This window comes from Sprattus sprattus (genome assembly GCF_963457725.1).
Source record: "Sprattus sprattus genome assembly, chromosome: 17".
NCBI classification, from domain to species: Eukaryota; Metazoa; Chordata; class Actinopteri; order Clupeiformes; family Clupeidae; genus Sprattus; species Sprattus sprattus.
Window position 1 is genome coordinate 20,999,324 of NC_137915.1, and position 25,000 is coordinate 21,024,323.

Consider the following 25,000-nt stretch of genomic DNA (forward strand, 5'->3'; position numbering starts at 1 on the left):
GTTAATCATCGCAAATGAGGGTCTTTGAGAAGTCACCGGTATATGTTCTAAGGAGTGGCCATTTTGTGTATCTCTGAATTGTGGTGAAGTAAAGTGAGACAGTGTGGACTGATTAAGTCATGTGTGTGTTCAGGTGTGTGACACATATCCCAGAGACCTGTACGTGCCCATAACTGCCAGTAAGCCCATCATCGTTGGCAGCTCCAAGTTTCGGAGCAAAGGCAGATTCCCTGTCCTCACCTACTTCTACCAGGAGAAGAAGGTAAGGAACCCAAAGGCATAATGGATAATCTTATCTCCCTACATGTCTGTCTGTCTGTCTGTCTGTCTGTCACTGTTTGTCTATCTGTCTATCTATTGGTCTGACTTTAGAACCATCCCATGTATGAGGATATGTACATAGTCTGTCTGACTGTTGAGAGGCACTCTAGCATGTATCAGGGATTATCTATCTGTCAGTCTCTGTTTGTCATTCTGTTGATTTATTAACTGTTTGCTGTCTGTCAGCTGAGCTGCTCTTTGTCTTTGTTTCTGTGTTAAACACATTTCAGCCTCTCTTTATATGATGATGCAGTAGGGCATCCCTACTGTGTAAAACCTTGCTTTTAAAGGCTTCAAATCTTCTGTCTAGTCTTAGTTTCCCCCTCTGAAGAGAACAGACAAAAGCCTTTATCTTCTAAGGTGTCTGTCAGTTTGCTGTCTTGTTTTGAAGTGAGTTGCTAAGCTTGCGGCCTGTTGTACTGTTTACTGGCAGAAGCATATCAGTGTTGACTGTTCATTAGTCTGAGGTTAGGGAGTAAACACGCCTCCTTTTACAACAGGTCAGACTAGCACAGGCACAGGCACAGGCACAGGCACAGGCACAGGCACAGGCACAGGCACAGGCACAGGCACAGGCACAGGCACAGACACAGACACAGACACAGACACAGACACAGACACAGACACAGACACAGACACAGACACAGACACAGACACAGACACAGACACAGACACAGACACAGACACAGACACAGACACAGACACAGACACAGACACAGACACAGACACAGACACAGACACAGACACAGACACAGACACAGACACACCAAGGATGGAACAAGGGCTTTGCATTTAATACACAGACACACACACACGCACAGATTCATCTTATCAGAATTAATTTGTCTGACTGTACAGGGGTGTGGTATTATGTCAACACTAGACAAAGGGTGAGTCATAGGCAGTCTAATGGAAATATGTGTCAGTGTTCTCTCAGAGAGAGATTAGACTTTAATCATCATTGGAAATATTTAATCTGGAGTAATTTATGTGTGGTGTACATGTGGTTCTTCTGTAAATATTAGAAATGAGGTGATTGTTGATTTGTTTAGCAGATGCTTTTATCAAAAGGAAATTGTATGGTAGAGAAAGTGCACATGTCATGTCAGTATGTGCCTTCACTTGGGATAAAAACCTGTAAACTGGTGCTACTAAAGCCTCACGCTAGCCTCTGTTTGAGCCACTGTTTCACTATGTGACAACACTGCTGATTATTTACATATTCCGATGATAAATGTAAATGTGTGTGTGTGTGTGTGTGTGTGTGTGTGTGGTTGTGTGTTTGGTCACAGTCAGCCATGTGTCGGTGCAGTCAGCCCCTCTCTGGCTTCAGCGCTCGCTGTCTGGAGGATGAACACATGCTCCAGGCCATCAGCAAAACCAATCACAACTGCAGGTTCATCTACGTCATGGACACACGGCCCAAGGTAACGCACCGCTCACACGCTCATCACCAGTCCCTGGCGCACGCCGCCTCCGCACTCAGGGAAAGAGGAACTAGACTGCTTCCACATTTCCTCTTCACTCCCTGCATGGCATCCCATCCTCGAGTGTTATAAATATAACAAACAAAGAGGACAGAGTGATTCTGGAGAATTAAACTGGAACAAAAACCCAAGAGCCTGGCCATGCCTAACCCCTTGATTGTTCTGAAGTTATTAGGCCATAATAAATCAGGGGGAATGGGCAGTGCAGTGGCTTTCAACCACAGACTTCAATAGTAATAAATACATGCTTTCTCTTCAAAGCTTCTTCTCTCATTAGGGTTGTGGTTTTGGTAATGTCTGTCTGGTTGATTTGGTTTGGTCTGTTTGTTTTGATAATTTTGGTTTATTTATTTATTTTGTACTGTTTAATGTAACCCATCTATCCAAATGAAATGAAATTAATATGTGGATGTGGTGCCGCAGCTGAATGCCCTCGCCAACCGAGCCGCAGGGAAAGGCTACGAGAACGAGGACAACTATTCCAACATCCGCTTCCAGTTTGTGGGCATTGAAAACATCCACATCATGAGATCCAGTCTCCACAAGCTGCTGGAAGGTCAGAAAGACGACTGAAGCAGACAGGAGGATTTTTATTGGCTATTGCCCTGGCAGAACTTATTAATCCTCCTTCCTTCCTTCCTGTTTCTCTTTCTCTCTCTCTCTCTCTCTCTCTCTCTCTCTCTCTCTCTCTCTTTTTTAGTGATGGGAACACGCTCCCTCACTGCCACTGAGTATGTCATTGGGCTAGAGAGCTCCGGCTGGTTGAGACACGTCAAGACCGTCGTGGATGCTGCCATATTCCTCATGAAGGTTTGTGTCCTGTATGCTCTATAACATTGTACTAAATGGACCTTTTATGTGAAAATCTGTAGACAGACTTCGGAAGAGTTGCTTAACATTCAGAAAGAAAGAAAGAACAGAAAACCTTCATTGCCCTAAATAGAATTGGTCCTGCACTTAGAGGAGCGATGTTTAAACACAGTACAGTGCGCTGACTTCTGAAAAAGAAGGGTTTTATTTCCCATCTTGACCCACTCTGTTCTAATTGTAAATGATATGTATAAAACATTCCCTTCCTAATGAATTAACTGTCCTAAATTGAATATAAGTAGCTAAACATGCATGTTAAGCAGGATATGTGTTTTTCAGGCTATGACAGTAGAGGGCGCCAGTGTACTGGTTCACTGTTCAGATGGCTGGGATCGCACGGCTCAAGTGTGCTCCTTAGGAGCTCTGCTGATGGACCCGTACTACCGCACCATGAAGGGCTTTATGGTAGATCCCTACCTCCGACACAAGCATACGCACATATTCATCCACTCACTCACTTATTAACATCACTCAGGTCCAGCCACCAAAAGCTTCATGTATGACGTACTGTGGTGTGATCCTGTAAACAGAGGTGTACCCCATCCTCAATATGTGGAGGCACAGAGGCAAGGCCCTCATTCAGACATGTTCCCTCTGAGTGCCAGCTCACTGCATGTGTCCAGTAAATGAATTGCAGATCATGTGTAATGTTGTTTGTTTCATTCTAGGTACTGATTGAGAAAGACTGGATCTCTTTTGGACACAAATTTGCTGACAGGTAAGTGGGATTGTCTTTGTTTGTGTTACTACTGCTATGATGATTATTACGTAGGGTCTTTACTCTTCGTCCTTCTTAAACCCGCTTACAGAGTAACAGTTTACATCTGTGTCTGTCCTTCCTGCAGAGTAATGTTTTATTTTAGCGCGAGGACCTAGTCTTACCCATCCATCTCCCCTCTCCCTAGGTGCGACCAGCTGGATGGGGACGCAAAGGAGGTGTCCCCGGTCTTCACCCAGTTCCTGGAGTGTGTGTGGCAGCTATCAGAGCAGTTCCCTCAGGCCTTCGAGTTCAGCGAGTGGTTCCTCATTCAAATCCACGAGCATGTGCACTCTTGCCAGTTCGGCAACTTCCTAGGGAACTGTCAACGTCAGAGAGAAGATTTGCAGTGAGTGACCAAGTGGGAAAAGATTGATACAGCTCATGATTTATACTTGAGCCACACTCAACACTCATCAATCAGTTTCACTACCTTGACTGAAGGACATGTATATACACACACACACACATACACACACGTACGTAATGTTGTACTGTCCCACTCACTGTGTGTGTTTGTTTGTGTGTGTTTTCAGTCTGAAGGAGAAGACTCACTCTCTGTGGGCACACCTGTTGGATGAGCAGCAGAACTACCTGAACCCTCTGTACGACCCCACCTTAGCAGAGACGCAGCCAGTGCTGGAGCCTTCCACACAGCCTTTCCACTTTAAGTAGGCACCATAAAGCTCTCTCTCTCTCTCTCTCTCTCTCTCTCGTGTCTGTCTGTCTGTCTACCTTTTACACTATCTCACTTTTATACTAGCTGCCTTTTGCATTCTGCAGCTTATTTGTCTGCTTTTATCATAGTGTTGAAGACTCTGTGTCATCCGTCTCTTTCATCCCTTCTCTTCTCTATCTTTTTCTTAATATCCGTTTTATAGCTTACAACTACTTATACTCTGTGCAGCCATGTTACAGCAGTTTTGTGTGTGTGTGTGTGTGTGTGTGTGTGTGTGTGTGTGTTTTTTTCATGCCAGGTTCTGGAGGAACATGTACCATCAGTTTGACCGGTCCATGCACCCCCGGCAGTCTATCCTCAAGCATGTGCTGACACTGACCGAAAACAATCGCGAGATGGAGAACACCATCCGCAGCCTGGAGTCTGTGAGTCAGCCTGCTTAATGTGTCTTTCTTTCTTTCTCTCACTCACTCACTCACTCACAGACAGACAGACAGACAGACAGACAGACAGACAGACAGACAGACAGACAGACAGACAGACAGACAGACAGACAGACAGACAGACAGACAGACAGACAGACAGACAGACAGACAGATTCTCTGTTCATATTTCTCGATTTTTCTGTATCTCGTCTCTCTCTCTCCTCTTTCTTTATCTTTAGGGTCTCTGTTTCTCTGCCTCCTTTTCTCTTTGGGGCTCTCCCACACTCCTATCACCACAGGAAGTACAGCTCGACATTATGTCCCCCTCATTTGTCTCATCCACCTCTCCTTCTTCTCTCTGTCCCCGCAGAAGCTCCAGCAGTATGGTGTGAGCGTGTCTCCCCTGGAGGTGCAAGTGGCCCCTCGTGAGCGCACCCGGCCCCAACGGCCGCGCTCCCTCATCCTGGGCGCCCCGCTCAGCCGCAAGGAGGCGCAGCAACAGCTGGACGAGGAAGCAGTGGTAGAGGCAGAGGAGGCCCAGGAGGAAGAAGGAGAGGAGGGCGGGCTGGGCCGCAGCTGCGGCGAACGGACAGTAGAGGGCAGCAGTGCCACGGAGAACGGCTACGGGGATCTGGAGGAGGCATTCAGCTCCAAGCCTGAGCCAGCCGTCGTCAGCCTGGAGTTCGGCGTGGCCCGGATGACATGCTGAGCTGGAAGGAGGCGCAGGGATGGTGTCAGATGGACTGGAGGAATGGAGTGGGTGGGGGGGCTTGTAGATATACGCGGGGAATGAGGTGCGTGTGTGTGTGTGTGTGTGTGTGTGAGAGAGTGTGTGTGTGTGTGAGAGAGTGTGTGTGTGTGTGTACACTTGTGTCGTTTGGCAGCATTGATGGCACTTCTCCCTACCTTGGCTGCCATGTGTTGAGGGGTCGGACAGATGGCCTTGTCTGTGTTGTAAAATGGCTGTAAAAGAAATGTTCTCACAGGCATCACCTGAAGATTTTTTTTTTAAATAAAGAGACGAATATCAATAGCACTAAAATGAATAAATGAATGGATATTACCAAAAAAAAAATCCCCATTAAGAAAACAGTATTTTATTTATGGAGGACAACCCTGTGCATCATATCAATCTCTCTATCATGATTTGTCTAGCAGACATGCATATGATTGTATCTAAATGGCAATGGCCACAGGGGATTTACACTCAAACCATAAAATGTGACATTCTTTTAAGGAGAGTGATTTTTCATTACTCTGTCGAAATTATCCTCTTATAACTTGCATCATTAACTTAGGTCTGTAAGCTGTTATGGAGCACAGCAAAGGTTTGTATTGCCTTACAGGTCATTATGGGGTCAGCTGAAGAACATAGAAGGGTCAAAAGAGGTCAATCGTACACATTATGGGTTTCAAAATTACACAATGACTACCCATTAAACAGAGGTGATTTATGTTCCTCATTAGCCGCCCATGGCTGAGTGCGTTAGTGGTCCTTAACTTTTCATTAAGGGGGTCCCTGTGACAGCCCTTAAGTGTCAGTCTTTGACACGTGCGCTAGACGCTACACACCGACACAGCCACCTCTGGCCATGCGGGCGGGTGGGGATATTATTGGGCAAAAGCCCGAGGGACCTGTATTACGGGGGGGGGGGGGGGGGGGGGGGGGGATAGGATTACTGGGAGGAATGGGGCTTTACGTTGATCCCTATGAACTGGCGCTGGGCCACTGCCGAAAACCTGTGCACCACGAGCTAAGTAAACAAGAGACCTATTTTTATTAGGAGCCGCGCCAAGAGTGTGGCATTAGGGCTTCTGTAAAAGGGGGAAATTGCGGTGAAGTCACACGCGCTGCCCACATGAAAGAAAGGTAACATAGGTAACGTAATAAGTTACACAGGCACAGTCCAAATTGCATGGTTAACGTCGGGTATAGGTGACAGTGTTTTTGTCCTTCTTCATGGTCGTCCACAACACTGAGTCATCTACTTCATGTATGTAGAACAAGAATTTTCAACTGCCTCCCCTGTGCACCGAGGGCTTGATCTGCATGAAACATTCATGCACCTTTTGCACGGCTTTTATGTGTGGCTAGCGAAGGCTTTTAAAGAATGATGCTCACGGCCCGTTGAACACCACTGGTACGCAAAGTAGCCTAGATAGACGGAGAAGAGCGAGTGGCGTAGGTAAACTTTTTAACCCATGGGAGCGTATCTGGACTGTGAAATCGGACTGACTAGCCTACGCCAGCGTCGTGAAAACAAGTCAAGGTTTATATATTTGTCTTTCGTTCTTTATCTTTGCAATGCTGTTTACCGAGGCCGTCCTCTGTGGAGAATGGGAAGTCCCGTCTCCGCCGCCACCCACTAGTCAAACATTTGAAATAAGCAGCATGCGGAAGCTTTGTCGTGTGGCCGTTTAAATCTCTCCAGCACGGAGATAAGGCCTACCTGTCTAAAACAATAGCGCAGGACGCGTGGAGCGTAGGCCTACTGAAACACACGAGTTATGTCGGTAAACCTGCTGGCAAATCTGGAGGCAAGTCTGTTCAAAGTTCATTAAATTAGCAAAGGCTATTGGCTGGTGTTAATACATGGGTTTCTTGTATACAAACATTGAAGGCTGCGCGCGCAAATCCGCGGCAGAAAGCCATCTACCCTAATACAAATTAATACAGAAAGCCCAGTTTAAATGTATTGTTTATTACTTATTTAGCCTACCGTTCCCTATTCTGTTGCCATGAATGCTTGCACACACCCTCAACATATTCCCAAACGTAACCTTGTACATTGTTGAGCCTTTTTTTGATTTGATATTTTATTTTTCCTGGCAAACGGATGCTTCCTCCTAGGTATACTGAACATCTTACCAACTCTGTTAGAGCAGTTCACCACACAACAACTCCCTGTCATGTTGCCTTCCTCCACAGCTTTCTCATCCACTTCAACGTTATCTTGCTTCTTTCTGCCGCGAGATTGCGCACGCAAACAGTAATGACGTAGCCGAGAAACCCATGTATGGGCAAGACGAAGTGTAGTCACAACAAAGCCCTCTTTGCGGGGGGTGGGGATGGGGGGTGCCCTAATCCACCGTGGTGACCCACACCCAACAGCCCCAAGACACCCCTGATAATGAGATCTATACAGTTTAAAGCGTGTGCATGTGCCATGATTAATTACCTTCCTAAAGAAGAAAAGGTCAGTGGTCTCAGTAAGACAGACAAGGGAAATCCAGATTGTATGGCAGCTATGTCTCAACAATGGTCTAAAAGAGTGGAATACTGGTTGATTTGCCTGTCACTCATTCGCATCAGTCACCACCACCCACTCTTAATATTCCTTGGTTAAATAGAGGACTATATTTGATAAACACATTCTGTCATTTAGGATGCTTGTGAATTGTTGCAATTGAATTGAATTTTTTTGTTCAGAACAATCTAATTGAGCAGCAATATATATTATGTCAAGTACAAACAATGGATCCTCCTACAGTTCTCTAAGTGCCCCACTTATTCTGCTGGGTGAATATTGCCCACGGTGGGGGCAACAGAGGGACCTCAGACAATAGAACATCTCTCTTGACAACTGAGTAGGTTTACCATTCAAAGTGGTACAAAATTAGGCTATATTTAATAAAATGAACTCTAGCGTCGTTCTTTAAACCTCATTCTCTCTATTCCCCCTCCCCCAGTCTCTCTCATGTGGCTGTGATTAACTTGGGCCTCCGTAACCCCCCAGCAGAGATTTGGTGGCACAGATATTGGTGTCTCAACAGTGAACAGGAACCATGGAGCCAGCCCACATTAACCCAGAGAGACACTGATTAACACATCTGACATGCATTCCATCCAGAAACTCAAAGTGATTCCAAGGTCAGTACGTACACATGTAAGCTGAACTAAAGTGATTGAAAAAAAAAGTATGTTGGTGTATGAGAGAGCAGAGGGAGACAGCACACAGAAGACAGATGCTTTCCTAGCCCCTGAAAAACCTTTGGTCTCTGGTGTCTGAAGGAAGATAGTCTTACTTCAGTGAGATAGAAGGATATGGAGGTGAAGGTTTACCCAATGGGGGTTGGGTTGAAGAGAGACAGCGAGGAGGAATAACGGAAAGGGATGTTTTTCTGTACACATTTTGTTTTTGTAATGCCAATTAAGCAGATATGAAGTAAAATTTCTGTGAGAGAGGGAGAGCATTCATTCTAGCAACACTCAGCTGGCTCAGTTGTAGAGGCACATGTCACGGCTCTGGGAATTGGCTCTGGGAGTCTTAGGCGTACACTCTGTACTTGATGGGTTCTGTCGCAGTTTTTACAAATCGTTTTTTCTTCCCTGTGCGGTAACTTTTTCCGGAAAGCTTGTGACACTGCTGTGAACGAGGTGAAGCCCCTGGAGACCTGTCCTGACAAAGAACATCTCCTGTTCCTTCCACTGAAATGGGTCATTGTTGCCTGTATTAGTATTAGTTACAAGTTCTCCTTCCCATTTAACTTTGGACTGAATATAATCGCTGCTGATCTGTGTGTTTGTTTGTGTGTGTGTGTGTGTGTGTTTGTGTGTCCTTGCGCACGCACACACACACACACACACACACACACACACACACACTCACACACACACACACAAACCTAACCCACACAAGCAGAAGGTTATAGACTTGTAAGAACTTCGGGCTGTCATAATTGCCTGAGTGTCCATATGTTGTTGTGCAGATGGGACTAAGTCCTTGTAATGGAGGGGGATGGGGGGGAGGGGGACAGGAACATGTGGAGGCTCATCACCGAACCAGACAGGCAAGCAGGAATGGCCATAAGCACCACAGAGAGGACCTGATCAAAAGATTATCATATTAATTCATCTTTTCCTTATCAGTTTAGCATGTGATTTAGTGTATGTGTGAGAGTATAAGCTAGGATGTTTTAGCTGAAATAGTTCACATAATTCTCTACTGTGCTTACCCCCAATCCCCATTATATATTTTTTTAACTCCAGTCAGCAGCTTTGTACAAATCCGCCACATAGACACCACAGCAGTTATTCAGCCCTTGTGTTTTTTCCCAGAGTCTTTCCATCAGAGGGGGATTTTCAAAGGCTTATTTTTGTTTACTCTGAGATCTCTCCTTCACTCCACGTTCATTTGCGTAGATGTTCACATGTTAAAGAGTTAACGGCGTGTAATTGGGTTTCCTCATCAATCTGTCATGTCAAAGGGACAGTAATCAGTTACGTCAGGGGTTAAAACCAAAAACAGAGAACACATACATCCACGCACACACAGACACGCACTAGCACACACACACACCCATGCGTTCCCAAATGTGCTTTGTGTCACACGGGGCAGTGTGTTCCATTCAGCATGATGGATATTTTACCAGAGTGGATGCGATGAATCTAGGATGGGAAGATAAATAATTGAAGGAAAGAAAAGGAAAGAGAGGAGGGATCCGTGGGGTGAGGAGAGGATGGGGGAGGACGTGTGTGTGTGTATGTTTGGGTGTGTGTGTGTGTGAGAGGGGGGGGGGAGTCGCAGGCACTGGGGGTGTGTGTCAGGGGCGGGGGGAGCTGAGGCACTGGCTCTACTCCAACGCTGACGAAAGCTGCTTAGCCCTCCCCAGTTACCATAGAGACTGTCAGGAGTAGCAGCAGCCAGCCAGTCAGTGAGTGAGTGGGCGAGCAAGCGAGAGAGAGAGAGAGAGAGAGAGAGGGGGAACCAACAGGCAAGCAGGAGATAGAATCACAGGGGAAGCGCGAGAGGGAAAGAACAGTAGGGAGGGAGAGAGCGAGAGACAGGGAGCGTGCGCAAGAGAAAGAGAGACACAGTGTGGAGGGAGAGATAAAGACGGATAAACGGGAAGAGAACATTCACAAACCACACCAGCAGCAGGAGGAGCAGTAGGAGCGGGAGCAGCAGGCGCAGCAGCAGAGATGGAGGTGCAGACGGAGAACAGCAAGCCTCCTCCGGTCGAGCCCCAGTCATCCGGAAAGATCAACAAAGCTGCCTTCAAGCTGTTCGGCAAGCGGCGCTCCGGCAGCGGCATGCCTAGCATCTTCTCCATGCGGAACAAAGGAGAATGCGGTAGCAACAAGGCAGCGGGCAAGGCGCTGGAGCTCGTTAGGAGCAAGACCCACGACGGCATAACGAGCGATGCCACCTCCACGTCCCCTGTGTCTGACGCCTCTGAGGGGACTCCTGGGAAGCCGGAGTCAGCCAGCAGCGACCAGCTCAATGGAGGGTCATCCTCTGCAACGCCCCCGACCAGGAGTTCCCTCAGCAAGTCCCTCAGCTTCTTCTCCCTGCTGAGGCGCAACAGCATGCGGGGAGGGGATGCTGGGAGTAGTGGGGGCGCGACAGCAACTGTTGCGGGGCGCAGGAGCCGCGGGCTCAGGGGTTTCTTCAGCAGCTTTCGCTGGCGCCGGAAGGACCGGCCCAGTCAGGAGGAGGTGGCAGCTGGGGAGGTGCAGGAGGGTCAGGAGGTGAAGGAAGGACATTCCATCCTGACTGCCTCACGCTCGGACAGCGTGGAGGTGATCACAGAGAACGTGACTTTGACACTGACCCCTGCCCCCCAGCCGCTGGTCACAGAGGAGGGAAGTAGAAGCGCTACTGCCGTTGCCAGTACACCAGTGCATTCTGGGAACCTGGAGGAGGAAACTCAGGGTACACAAGGGGAGTCTGGGAGAGGCTCTCCCCTGTTGCCAAACACTATTTTCATTGAAAGGTCTCCGGACTTCTCACCCCTCAGGGCGTCTCTCGGCAGGGCCAAGCTCGGTAGCCCGGCCCGGTTGGGGTCTGACTCAGCACCGGACTCTAGCATGACCCCTCCACAGGACCGCAGCCTGGCCGACCCTCCCTCCGAGCCATCAGTGGACCGCCTGTGCTCCATGTTCAACGACGTCACCTCCCTCAAGAGCTTCGACTCGCTCACAGGCTGTGGTGACATCATTGCTGATGTTGAGGACGAGCCCGGCAGTGGAAACGGCGGGAGTGCCACGAGCAGCGGCACAGTCAGCAGCGGGACAACCAGCAGCAACGGAGCTGGCGGTGGGGGGCGCAGGGTCTCCGAGAGAGGCTCCCCGGCCAAACCCCCTCTGGCCTCTCAGGTGACCCCCATCACCTCGACCCCGGTGCCTGTCTCCACCTTCCTCCCGGCCCACCAGCGTGTCCGCACTGCTGCTGCTGCTGCCACTCCCTTAAAGAAACCCTCCACCCAGCCGTCAGCGCAGGGCAGCGGGGTGGTAGCCTACATGGGTGGCGGGGAGGAGATGGCCAGCCCGGAGGGGGTAGATGATGCCGACATGCAGGGGCTCTGGCACATGCTGCCACAGAAGGGAGAGGACTCCCCTGACCTGCCGCGGTTGGAGCACAGCCTCCACCATGTGCCTCCATCCCGTGTGGAGAAACGGACCCCGCCGGTAAAGGGGCTGGGGCTGAGCAAGATCCCCGTGAGTGGGAGCAGTCGGTCGGGCAAACAGCAGCCCACGCGCCCCTCTCCGCCCCCAACAGACATAGACCTCCAGGATGCTCCCCCGAGCGATGAGGGGTACTGGGACTCCCCCACGCCCGTGGCAGAGGACGAGGACAGTGGCTTCCTGCAGAGAGAAGTCCGGTTGCCCAGGGAGAGTTTCTCCGGTGATGCCTTGTACGACCTTTACGACCCAGACAGCCCCGGCGCCGCTGGCTCGGACGAGGACGAGATGAGCTCGCCGTCCCCCTCCACGGGCGACGTGAACCTCAGCCCACAGTCACAGGCCCAGTCTTCGTCCTCTTCCTCATTCCACTCCATGAGGGGCAGCACCAGCCTCCCCCGCGACTCAAAGATCCCGGTCAGCGTCCGACAGACACCGCCCCCCCACTCGTCCAGCCAGGGCGAGCTCTCGTCCGCCCCCAGCCCTACATCTCACGACCCCCCCACCAAGTCCAACATACCGCCCCCCCGCACCCGCATCCCCATCTCCAAAGTACCTGTGCGCCGCTCTGGCAAGAAGCCCACCAACGGCAGTGTCACTCGAAACAGGAAATAGGAGACTTTGGGTGCTGCTCTACGCGGATGCACGGCCCAGACACCTCAGACATTACAGATGCACCACAGAGAGCCTCAGGGCAGGTCTTTTTTTGATACTTGAGAACAAACAACTCTCACTTCATCTGTCTATCGGGCCTCTCGGACGACGGGTGAATGGTTTTGCACCTTTATCCACGTACTACACACACTTTTTGGGAATTCCATCCTGAGTAATATGTAACATACTATGCTTAATCTAATGCAAATGTATGTAGTATGTTGTTTAATATGTAACATATTACTTTTTACTGATTTGAAATGTTTGGTTATGTTTTTTGTTTTTTTCCCCTGTTACATACCTACTCTATTTCGAAGAAACTTTTACTTCTTAGCACTGGAAAACAATCCTCTTAAATGCACTGAAATGAGCAACAGCCTCGTTTGGATACATCCCTCCGGACAAACTCAACCTTAACCAGCAACAACTGGAGTCCCTGGCTTGGCTTCACACACACACACACACACATGTCGAGATCCAGGGAAATACAGCTGCAGATTCTGTCGCAGTGGGATTTAAAATGGAACAAAAACTACAAGAAACAAGCAGGAAGGAAAAGGCCTGGGACTTCAGCCCTCTCCCACCCCCCCAGCCCCCCTCAAAGCCACACTGCATGAAGTTCTTCAGTATGCACAGGATCAGGGAACACAATCTCAGTTCAAGACACTCTTTCTTAATTAACAGCACTCGGCAACTTCCTACCAATACAGTCAAGCAAGCTTCCTTTTTTTACTGAATGCTTCTTACAGTTTTTTCTTACTGTTTCTATCGGATATGCACTGTCACTGAACTACTTTTGGATACAGGAGTTACAAACATTCTTGTTTCTCTGTTTGGGAACCTTTACCTGTGGAATGGATCCAGCAGGAACCAGAGCCAGAACTTCCCCCTTACACTTTCTCCTCAACACCTGGAGATCTCAGAATGTAGCATGGCACATCTAATTCTGTTCATGTGGAGGAACGTTTGAATGTGTGTGTGTGAGTGTTTGAGTGTTTGAGTGTGTGAGTGTGTGAGTGTGTGAGTGTGTGAGTGTGTGAGTGTGTGAGTGTGAGTGTGAGTGTGAGTGTGAGTGTGAGTGTGAGTGTGTGTGTTAGTCAAGCATCTTTCACCTGTGGCCGTTCAGGGTAAAAACAGCCCTTGTCTCTCCCCTCGGCTCTGGAGTTTGGATACAGTCATGAGGGCTGAGACTACAGAGTGAGATCTTTCACTGTTAGAATGCTACCTGACCTGTTCTGTTTACCTATTGTTGTCTTTACCTGACACTTCTAGTATTATTTGTGGTGTTTTTTTTTTCACAAGAGAGGGACTGCAGACAGCCCTGTGTTACTTTATCTCTTTATGCTGTGTGATTCTTGTTTTTACATTCCTCTTTTGTCTCTCTCTCTCTCTCTGCCCTTACTGAATAAAGCATTGTGAGCGAATGCTGAGGACTAGGCTCCACACTTGTGAATGCCAGACGGCTGGTGAGCGAGCGAGAAAGTGTCCATTTCACACACACACACACACACACATACTCACACACACACACACTATGCAGGTGAGGCTGAGTAGGTTGCAAGTTGAGCAGAGGGGGTTGGGGCTTTGTTTGGGGGGGTCGGGGTGGAGGGAGGGGGCAGGTGGCTCATCTGTCGGCCTGAGAAAGATGAACCTCCTCAGGGGCTGTTTTCTCCCACAGCACTCTTCCCTCTGAGCTTAGCACTCCTCTGAACCAGATGGATGGGTGGATTGAGGGAGCAAGAAAAAGATCGACAGAGAAAGAGAGAGAGAGAGAGAGAGAGAGAAGGTGGGACCGAAGGAGGGTAGAGGCGTTGTTGGCTAGATAGTTGTTGTGAGCCCCAGGGCTTGAGCTGGCGCACAGAGATGACAAAGGGAGAGGTGTTAAGTGTGGCTTTACTGCCGGGGCTAAAAGCTCCACTCATCATGCCCCACTCGTTATTGACGTGGATACGAGGCACTGAGGGGCTCCGTTCGTGCTGAATACAGATGAGACGGCCACTCTTATTTACGCGGTGTAAATGAGAGCGAGAGAGAGAGAGAGAGATGTGTGTGTGTCTACGTATCTAGGTGAGAGAGTGAGTGTGTGGAAGTGGAGGGTGGGGGTGAGAATGGTGCAGTGCGAATCCCCAACGTTTAATGGTGCAGTGAACACACATACCCCTGATCATTCCTCCCTTCTCTCTCTCTCTCTGTATCTCTCTTACTCTGTCTCTCTCTTACTCTCTCTCTCTGTCTCTCTCTTACTCTCTTTGACTTTCTGCAGTTATGTAAATGTCTTATATAACACCCTAACACTCATCAATGGCGGCACACCATCGACCGCTGGCTTTTACCATGTGAGGTGTGTGTGTGCCTGTGCGTGCGTTTGTGCGTGTGTGTGTGTGTGTGTGTGTGTATAATGTAGGTATTAGGTGAACGCCGTGTTTGAGGTCAGGGATTCAGGCAATACATTGACTTTATTGGCATCAGAATGAATGGCTTTGTAGGATAGGTGTCCATGGGGACAACAGTATGCATACTCTCAAGAGGATTGGGTTGTGAGATGAGCTGAGTATTATGCTGGTGAGTATTGTAATGCTGTGTTGTTGATAGTGTTGCATTATGCCTGAGCTGTGTGCGTGTGTGTATGTGTACGTGTATGACTAATGGTTGGGTGCCCCAGTTTTTCTAAAGCCTGGTGACTGATGTGCTCAGAGAGAATTTGGCTGTTGCTGCTGCAGCTGTGTGTTGTGAGATAGTCATTTAGACTAATGGACAAAACAAAGCCCCTCGACACGCAAGAGATATTTCACAGACCTGCATGTGTGTGTGTGTGTGTGTGTGTGTGTGTGCTAATGTCATGTGTAAACAAAGTTCTGAGTGTTCTCATGTGTGAATATGTATGTATAGTGTGAGACAGGAAATAACACAAAGAAATGGGAGGAAAGAAAGAAAACAAAGATAAATAGAGGTGGACAGAGTCTGTTCAAAACTATTAGATGGATGGATCATGGCACCAGAGAGAGAACTAATAATATGGGCAATGTGCAGCTCTGTTGCTGGGAGCTGGTGCACATGGTCTTGTGCATCTCCGTCTAGGCCGCGTGCCATGTGGGCATCTCTGACTCCAGGCCAGTGCCAGGCCAGTGCCAGGGAAGTGGGTGAGGTGGTGGGGAACATACTGGTACTGTGAGGCAGCATATGGTTCCCACATCACTGGGTTCTTCAGTGGTAGATATGAAGTCTGATGGAATGGATGCCTGTGCCTCTCTATGCGTCTTTTTGTCTCACTTTTTCTGCCTTTCATGCACACACATACACACACTCACTCTCTCTCTCTCTCTTTTTCTCTTTCACACACACACACACACACACACACACACACACACACACACACACACACAGGGGGAGTGCAGGGGTGAGTGCAGTGTGTGAACCTGTGTACTGCTGTCAGGGGGCAGACTCATAGGCTACACTGGGTGGAATTGAATTCAAGTAGATACAGAGGAGTGCATTTACACAAATGAGAAAGAGAAAGAGAGGGAGCGATGGAGGAGAGAGAAAGAGAACTCTGTTTTGACTGTGACTGGGAAGACTCTAAATGTCAACTGATTCTTGATGAAACATTGATGTAAAAGAGCCCCCTGTGGTCCCAAAAACAATGCTCTCTCTCTCTCGCTCTCTTTCTTTCTCTGTGTGCCTGTTGTATTCATATGCAATTCAAGTTATTATTCATAAATGCATTATGTAGATAAAGACAAAGGGTAAGTAGATGCTTTGTAAGAAAGCTGGAATTTCAACAATCTCTCTCCCTCCCTTTCACTGTCTTTTATTTGGAGAACATCCCCTTGTTTTTCGCTGGGAGAAAAATAAGTGTCAAAATCTCACATTAAGGGAAACTCTATGCTTTTCTTTATTTTGCAAAATAAGGAAAGGCAATTTAAAAAAAAACATGGCAGAAAAGCTGACATGGAGAAACTTAAATTACCCTTTATGCCTCTCTCTCTCTCTCTCTCTTTTTGCCTTCTCATGCACAGCTTCCCCTGCCTGCCCTTCACACAGCTCTGCACAGAGAAAGAGAGAAAGAGAGAGGAGAAAGATGGAGAGCTGCGGCTGAAAGGCATTAAGGAAGCTCTCAGTAGTTTGGGTCTCAGACACTCATTGAGACACCCATTCAGAGACAGACGTACGACTCTGGATTGACTGTTTGTATGTACTTTACGTACATGAGTGAGTTTATGATAGGAAATACCCATTCAAATTCTGAGCTGGCACCCCCTCATTTTGCACGCCTGTCTTACTAAGGAAGTCTCCATAGCAACCCCAGTAGGTCATCCAATGGGAGGTGGAAGTGGGGCTGTTTGGGGGTGGGGTGGGGGGGTTACATGCATGTGTGAGAGAGAGAAGGGGCAGAAAGAGAGGTGGATGGGGAGAAAAGGGTTGACACAATATGGGGAGCTGACTGAAATGAGATTGATACAATTTGACACACACACACATACATATACCGTATATATACGTATATACACACACACACACACACACACTGTGAGGGCATACAAACACAAACAGTGGGTTAGCAGTAGTGGAGAGTGCTTCTCACATTTCACATCCTCTCACACACACCCCAGTTCTTTTGCTGCAGCCTCCTGGGACCCCCTCACTGGATCACATGCTCACCACCATGCAGGACATTCCTCTCATGTCACGCAACATGCTGCCTGTCCCCCAAGGTAACCTTGGCAACCTAGTGTGTTACAGGGCCGAGTACCATTGGATGATGTCACTTCCTGGCCCCTGGAACCAGGTCAGCCTTCTCCCCCAGATTGTTGAACACACGCAGATGTGTACGTACACACACATGCAAAAGCACAGACACACTCTCTCTCACACACACACACACACACACACACTCTTTCTCTCTCACTCACTTCCACAGACTGCTGTATAATGGCAGTGCCGTTCTCATACATATTGCATCTGCATCCCGTGTCTCGGCTTAAGTCTATAATTCATTTTGCGTGAGTGGTGGGAACAAGGTTCTTCATCTTTAAAACACGGTGAGGGACTGCTGTTTCTGCTCCTCTTCTGCAAGCTCTGTGAATACATGTGTGTACTGTGTACCGTGTGCTTGCTCTCTGTCTACCTAATAAACCACAGTGGAGGATCCCCTCTCACAATCTTCCAAAGAGAGACTGCGATCCAGATCCCTCAAAGGTTCCTCGCTTTATCTAAATGAAAGTGACCTGAGAGGTTGTCACTCTGATTACATTTGTTTTGGGTCATGGAGAACCTTATTTCAGCCCTGAGGGACCTTCTTCTGTCAATAAATGGTCCTTCACACAGAAAAGGTACTTTGCAGAATGCTCAGTTTCTTAAAGAACTCCATGAGTCTTATGTTGTAAGATAGCTCTCTCTGAGCTCTTCGCTATGAAATGCATAAATCAAGAGTCCCAGTTCCTCTTAGCTCTAGTAAACATTTGTGGGGATGGCCCTCTGGAGGGTGCTTTCCACAATCAATTTCCATCGCAGCTGTTGCAGCTTCGGCATCTATCAAATGTGATTCGCTGTGTCACACTCACACACACACACACACACACACACACACACACACACACACACACACACACACACACACAAAGCCCAGTCATTGAATCGAGTGACAGAGAAGAGGATGAGATGACGAGGCAGAAAGAGGAGTAATGTTTATCATTTCTCTCAGACTGACAGTATTAGAGTATTACTTCCCCACTGCACGGCTATTTACTGATTCCAAAGAGATAAAATGCTGTTCATCAGTAAAAAGTTCAGAGAAACCAAATATCCTTGTAGGACAGTATTAAATTGACAGTGCTTTTAAATCCCAGTCATTCACACATACTACGCACTACGCACCACACACACACACACACACACACACACACACACACACACACACACACACACACACACAAAAACACACAAAACAAAAGTTACGTAACAGTATTGGGTCGCCCAGCTGTTGTGTTGTTTGTAGTGGTAGTGGTAAATCTCTGACCCTGGTGGCTCACAGCTGCAGCTGCTGACAGTGGCGGACCTACCATTAAGGCGAACTAGGCAACTGCCTTAGGCCCTCACCCAGCAGAAAGCCCACGATAAATTGCCCACCCAGGCACTGATGGGACGGCCTAAGTCCATAACCAACCGGCCCTCCCGCAGATATCGTTGGTTGCGACAGTTTTCCTTGCTTAAGCGAATACATTATATACCTGTCATAATAACCAACGGGATTCACTGTCTGCTATTTATACTACTCCTAGTGACCTGTATTCACACTCATGGTTACTATTGTCTTACTATTTTCTAATCTCCTCCGTCAGTCTTACTATGTTTATTTGTTATTAAATGTTAATCACTCTAGCCTAATACTTGCATGTCTCGCTCGTAGACACCTTTAACACCCCTACACACACACACACACACACACACACACACACATAATCACACACCCAGCATGCAACACTACCATTACCACTGATGTTTACACCCCATCGTATGTTCTGTTCTGTTCATTTCTACAACAAAGTTCAAACCAGTGGCGGCGGACCTTAAGGGCGATTGTGGCGACGAACTGCTTTCAAGAAAAGGAGATTTTTTTCTCTGTCGGCGTACTAATTAAGATAAATTGACAACAAAACAATTAGGACTTCCTACACCAAATGTATCGATTCAACAGGTTTCTATAAAGGGTGGAACCCTACATCCAAGAATTGGAACGAAAGAAAATCATGGCTAGCACGCTGTGAAGTGGCTAACGCGGTCTGTATTTCTTTATTTGTAGGCTACCGCTGTCACTTTTCATAGGTTGTACAGTGTGAATGTTCGCTTTTTGCCCTAACACTGAGTTATTTTCTTTGTGAAGACTTAGTTAGCTTTTGTAAGCCAATACTTTCGAGATCAGTCAATAAATATAGTTGGTTTTGACTTATATGTTGCCCCCTTCTTTACGTTGTTACTGGACATTTATGTGTCCTGTAAAGCTATGTTGCATCATACAACATTTGAGACATGTGGATAATGAAAAAGTGGGATAATTTAATGCGGAGCCAAATCATGTTTGCTTATGAAGGCTCCTGAATGCAACTTTCTTCCATATAACTAGCTACTGTAGCTATGTAGGTAGAGGGGAAATATTTTGATTGTGTGCTGCCATCTACTATACAAAAAGGTATTGCTGTATGAGTTAATCAGCCTACAAAAAAAATGATATTGCTTAATGTAGGTCGCCCTAATCATTATCAAAAAAATTGTGTACTCTTTCTCTGCTGACATTTATTCCTAAAGGCTCTGTAGTTATACATATAGGCCTAACCATCTGATACTAGCCCAGAGTTAAGCATATTCATCTAGCAAACTATAGGCCCTACCTTCCTTGGAGTGTTACAATAGCCAGTATCATTTTATTCCATGTGTCCATCCAGGCAAATTTGTGGATCCAAATGTTATTAAAAAACATATATAATGTTATTTCTTTGTAATCATCCAAAATTATGTTAAGTGTATGGGTATTTTGCATACATTGAGCGGGCAACGCGCCGTATATTAAGTGGGCCGCTCTGACAGACAACTCCCGGGCCACTTTTTCCCCCCAGTCCGCCCCTGCTTTGAGGTGGCCCTTTTTTTTTGCATTAAAAGGACGGATGAAGAGGGCCCCTGGCTATGTTTTCGCCTTAGGCCCCCAAATGACTAGGTCCGCCACTGGCTGCTGATTGTTGCCACTGGAATCGAGTAGAGGAACAGGGTCAGCAGTCACCAGGGCACACAATGCCAAGCAGGGTGGCATGCGGGGCAAAGGTGTGTGTGTGTGTGTGTGTGTGTGTGTATATGTGTGTGGAGTTACAGCTGGAGGGACCAGCTGGGACTGTGATGAAGAAAATCCCCTTTACGCTCCTGGGATTGTGTCACAGCGGGAGGGACACCCCCTACACACACACAGACACAGACAAAGAAAGACGGTCAGTTTGCCCATCCCCCACTCACTCAGCCCCCACTACCCAGCAGCAGTGTGGCCCCAAACAAAGCATTGGAAGGTCAAGTTCATTTAGGGCTTAATAGGAAAAGGTCAGCTAATTGGACAAGCATAGCATTAGAGCGTCATTCCCCAGGCCGACCGACCAACCGACACACAACCACACACACACACACACACACACACACACACACACACACACACACCTACACACATACACACACACACACACACACAGTAAAGGCATCTTAGTGATGAACAAGTTTGGGAGGCATCCCTCACAAAATGTCTTTGACCCCAGGGTTTAGGTAGTGTTGACCATAAATGCAACTCACCTCTCCCCATTGCCTAAAACAGTCATGATAGCTGGAGTTGAGGGGCGAGGGGGGAGTGAGGGTCGGAGAGGGGGGTTGGTGGGGGCAGTGGCGGACCTAGTCATTTGGGGGCCTAAGGCGAAAACATAGCCAGGGGCCCTCTTCATCCGTCCTTTTAATGCAAAAAAAAAGGGCCACCTCAAAGCAGGGGCGGACTGGGGGGAAAAAGTGGCCCGGGAGTTGTCTGTCAGAGCGGCCCACTTAATATACGGCGCGTTGCCCGCTCAATGTATGCAAAATACCCATACACTTAACATAATTTTGGATGATTACAAAGAAATAACATTATATATGTTTTTTAATAACATTTGGATCCACAAATTTGCCTGGATGGACACATGGAATAAAATGATACTGGCTATTGTAACACTCCAAGGAAGGTAGGGCCTATAGTTTGCTAGATGAATATGCTTAACTCTGGGCTAGTATCAGATGGTTAGGCCTATATGTATAACTACAGAGCCTTTAGGAATAAATGTCAGCAGAGAAAGAGTACACAATTTTTTTGATAATGATTAGGGCGACCTACATTAAGCAATATCATTTTTTTTGTAGGCTGATTAACTCATACAGCAATACCTTTTTGTATAGTAGATGGCAGCACACAATCAAAATATTTCCCCTCTACCTACATAGCTACAGTAGCTAGTTATATGGAAGAAAGTTGCATTCAGGAGCCTTCATAAGCAAACATGATTTGGCTCCGCATTAAATTATCCCACTTTTTCATTATCCACATGTCTCAAATGTTGTATGATGCAACATAGCTTTACAGGACACATAAATGTCCAGTAACAACGTAAAGAAGGGGGCAACATATAAGTCAAAACCAACTATATTTATTGACTGATCTCGAAAGTATTGGCTTACAAAAGCTAACTAAGTCTTCACAAAGAAAATAACTCAGTGTTAGGGCAAAAAGCGAACATTCACACTGTACAACCTATGAAAAGTGACAGCGGTAGCCTACAAATAAAGAAATACAGACCGCGTTAGCCACTTCACAGCGTGCTAGCCATGATTTTCTTTCGTTCCAATTCTTGGATGTAGGGTTCCACCCTTTATAGAAACCTGTTGAATCGATACATTTGGTGTAGGAAGTCCTAATTGTTTTGTTGTCAATTTATCTTAATTAGTACGCCGACAGAGAAAAAAATCTCCTTTTCTTGAAAGCAGTTCGTCGCCACAATCGCCCTTAAGGTCCGCCGCCACTGGTTTGAACTTTGTTGTAGAAATGAACAGAACAGAACATACGATGGGGTGTAAACATCAGTGGTAATGGTAGTGTTGCATGCTGGGTGTGTGATTATGTGTGTGTGTGTGTGTGTGTGTGTGTGTGTGTAGGGGTGTTAAAGGTGTCTACGAGCGAGACATGCAAGTATTAGGCTAGAGTGATTAACATTTAATAACAAATAAACATAGTAAGACTGACGGAGGAGATTAGAAAATAGTAAGACAATAGTAACCATGAGTGTGAATACAGGTCACTAGGAGTAGTATAAATAGCAGACAGTGAATCCCGTTGGTTATTATGACAGGTATATAATGTATTCGCTTAAGCAAGGAAAACTGTCGCAACCAACGATATCTGCGGGAGGGCCGGTTGGTTATGGACTTAGGCCGTCCCATCAGTGCCTGGGTGGGCAATTTATCGTGGGCTTTCTGCTGGGTGAGGGCCTAAGGCAGTTGCCTAGTTCGCCTTAATGGTAGGTCCGCCACTGGGTGGGGGGATGGGTTCAGCTTCATGGGGCTGTCAGGGCTCATTTAACCAAATGACAGCCACGAACGCCCAACTTTCCACCCCTTAACGCCCCCTCCCCTCTGAAAATGCACAGGCTCAGCTGTCCATCAATGGTTGAGTGACGATGGGAAGTGAGGGAGAAAGAGAGAGAGAGAGAGAGAGAGAGAGAGAGAGAGAGAGACACACATTTTGGAATTAAACAGGGTGTCCCCTGGGGACCATAGAAAGAGGAAGACATGCCTCCCTGCATGTTTCCTTCCACGGCTGCTTTCCTTCATGAGTACAGAGAAGCAGCTCAGCAGCACACCACTGCCACCACAGGAGGTACCCCCCCAACCCCCTCAATATTTTGGGATGCTTTCAGCGCACAGGACTCACCACACACCAGCACTGTGTGTCTCTCTGTGTGTGTGTTGGCGTAAGCGTGTGTGAGTCACTCTGCAGGAGGCTCATCTTCAAAGCGATTTTGCTAAAGCGAGGGGAGGGAGAAGCAGACAAAAGATGGGCAGAAATGAAAGGATATCAGGAGGTGGAGTGGGGAAAGAGGGAGAGGAGAGAGCTGAATAAAGGGGTGAGCAGCACCACAACCACAACAGACAGTGGAACGAATGGGAGTGATGCTCTGATGATGAACAGGCACATCCGCCATTCTTTACATCAGGCAGGACCCAATCAATAGCATCATAAATAAAAGAGCCAACGAGGATGCAGATGCTTAGCAACTGATTAATACATATAGATGAGCATGCAAGCCTCTTTCATGTCTCTCAATCCCACCCGCGGCCCAGTGTTTCTCAAGCACTGGCAAAGGCAGACACAGTGAATAGGCTTTTGGTTTAAACTGGGTGACGGTACACGCTAATAACTTAAGGGTATTACTGCCTATGCCCATGCAATAAGTAGGCCATTCACACACACACATTTGGCGCCAGTCTGTGCGTGTTCGTGCCAACATGCTACGAGATAGGCTGTTGCAGACTTCATGCATGAATGAACAAAAAATATGTTGACGTACACGTCCACTCTCATATACACAATGCTAATTGCTAATTATAAACGGGAGGCAATAGTTAGAATGTGGCAGGCTACTGCCTTTGCATAGGCCCATGCACTCAGTGACTGTCTGGGCTGGAAAGCAGTTTAATCGTCTGACTCACTGGAAGGATCGGCGTACGACACTTTATCAGTCCAAGTCGTTATTTGATGGTGTGCCAAGACACACTGTGGTTGACTGAAGAGATGGGTCAGTCCTGGTAATAGATTGGTTCCAACACAACATGCACTCACTCACAGACAGACAGACAGACAGACAGACAGACACACACACACACATGCCGTGGCCTCAAGTCACTGCCACAATCCTACAGCAACATTAGTGTGTGGTTAAGGCTAAGCTCTCCTGACATGGTAATTTGGCACATTTCCTCAAGCTGTGTGTATGTATTGTAGGTTATGCATGGATGCTGCATGTCTGGTTAGGGCTCGCTCAGACTCAGGTTTCCTCCGGTGGCCTCTGGCATCGGGAGCGCAACAGAAGCTCTGCAGCTTGGACATAATTCAATGACCAATAAACTAGTACAGTTTTATAGCTTGACCTCCGCACTGCAGGATGCTTGCCTGTCTCCTTGAACCTTCAGCTTACCCTCAAACAGAGACCGACAGAAAGAAAGGCACACACACACACACACACACACTACACTCCTCAGCAACACAGGTCCAGCCAAGCTGGTGATTCAGTTAAGCACTTTCAATTAGATTAGAAATTCACTCATTGGCAAATGCTTCATTACTTGATTAATCAAATGGTAAATTGCACATGGCAATGGCCTTTTCTAAATGCGAAAAAAGACAGACACTCATTTGCGTACTTGACTTGCTTGATTATTGAAAATTTAGATCACATTACAATGTGCACATAATGATCTGACTTTATTTCTTGATTGAAAAAAAAAGAGAAAAAGATGCATGCATGATTAACATTATAAATATTGTTATAAAAATGGGCAAATTCTAATGTAAAAACTGGATCAGATGAACAAAGGCCCTCTCCTGGCTATGGGGTCTGGCAGGTAGCTGCTGCCCCCTTCAGACTGAAAATGGTATAACTGAAGCTTCTGCACTGAAACATCAGTGGATAACATATGTTGACATCAGGACATGATTGAACATTTAGTACGTACATGAAAAGAAATTTGTGCAAAGCAAAAAAAAAAAGCCCTAAAGATCTTTCATAAATTAGTGGTGGCAGAAAGGATAAAACACATGGCATCATCACAGGGTAAAACACATGGATGGCGTTA

The 25,000-nt window shown here is 47.2% G+C and overlaps 3 protein-coding genes across 3 annotated transcripts in view; 2 read left to right on the forward strand and 1 right to left on the reverse strand.

The window, feature by feature from the left end:
• Positions 1–5,282, forward strand: part of mtmr6 (myotubularin related protein 6) — an 11,789-nt gene extending 6,507 nt beyond the window's left edge. The window contains exons 4-13 of the mRNA XM_080855489.1: positions 134–262; positions 1,614–1,748; positions 2,232–2,364; positions 2,509–2,618; positions 2,958–3,083; positions 3,347–3,396; positions 3,584–3,784; positions 3,972–4,106; positions 4,413–4,539; positions 4,910–5,282. Coding sequence (XP_080711615.1) covers positions 134–262; positions 1,614–1,748; positions 2,232–2,364; positions 2,509–2,618; positions 2,958–3,083; positions 3,347–3,396; positions 3,584–3,784; positions 3,972–4,106; positions 4,413–4,539; positions 4,910–5,248 — 1,485 coding nt within the window. The 3' untranslated portion in view covers positions 5,249–5,282. The remainder of the gene's footprint in view (positions 1–133; positions 263–1,613; positions 1,749–2,231; positions 2,365–2,508; positions 2,619–2,957; positions 3,084–3,346; positions 3,397–3,583; positions 3,785–3,971; positions 4,107–4,412; positions 4,540–4,909) is intronic.
• Positions 5,283–10,431: 5,149 nt separating this feature from the next.
• On the forward strand, positions 10,432–12,559 carry amer2 (APC membrane recruitment protein 2; the record flags this gene model as incomplete). The annotated part of the gene is made up of 1 exon (XM_080855639.1): positions 10,432–12,559. Exon 1 carries the CDS (start codon positions 10,463–10,465, stop codon positions 12,557–12,559), a length of 2,097 nt encoding a protein of 698 aa, XP_080711765.1. The 5' UTR covers positions 10,432–10,462.
• Positions 12,560–24,669: 12,110 nt separating this feature from the next.
• The window catches only part of phldb2b (pleckstrin homology-like domain, family B, member 2b), a 44,742-nt gene continuing 44,411 nt past the window's right edge, over positions 24,670–25,000 (reverse strand). Inside the window, exon 24 of the mRNA XM_080854706.1 lies at positions 24,670–25,000. This exon is cut by the window's right edge and continues 1,390 nt beyond it. The gene's annotated coding sequence lies outside the window, so the exon portion shown is untranslated.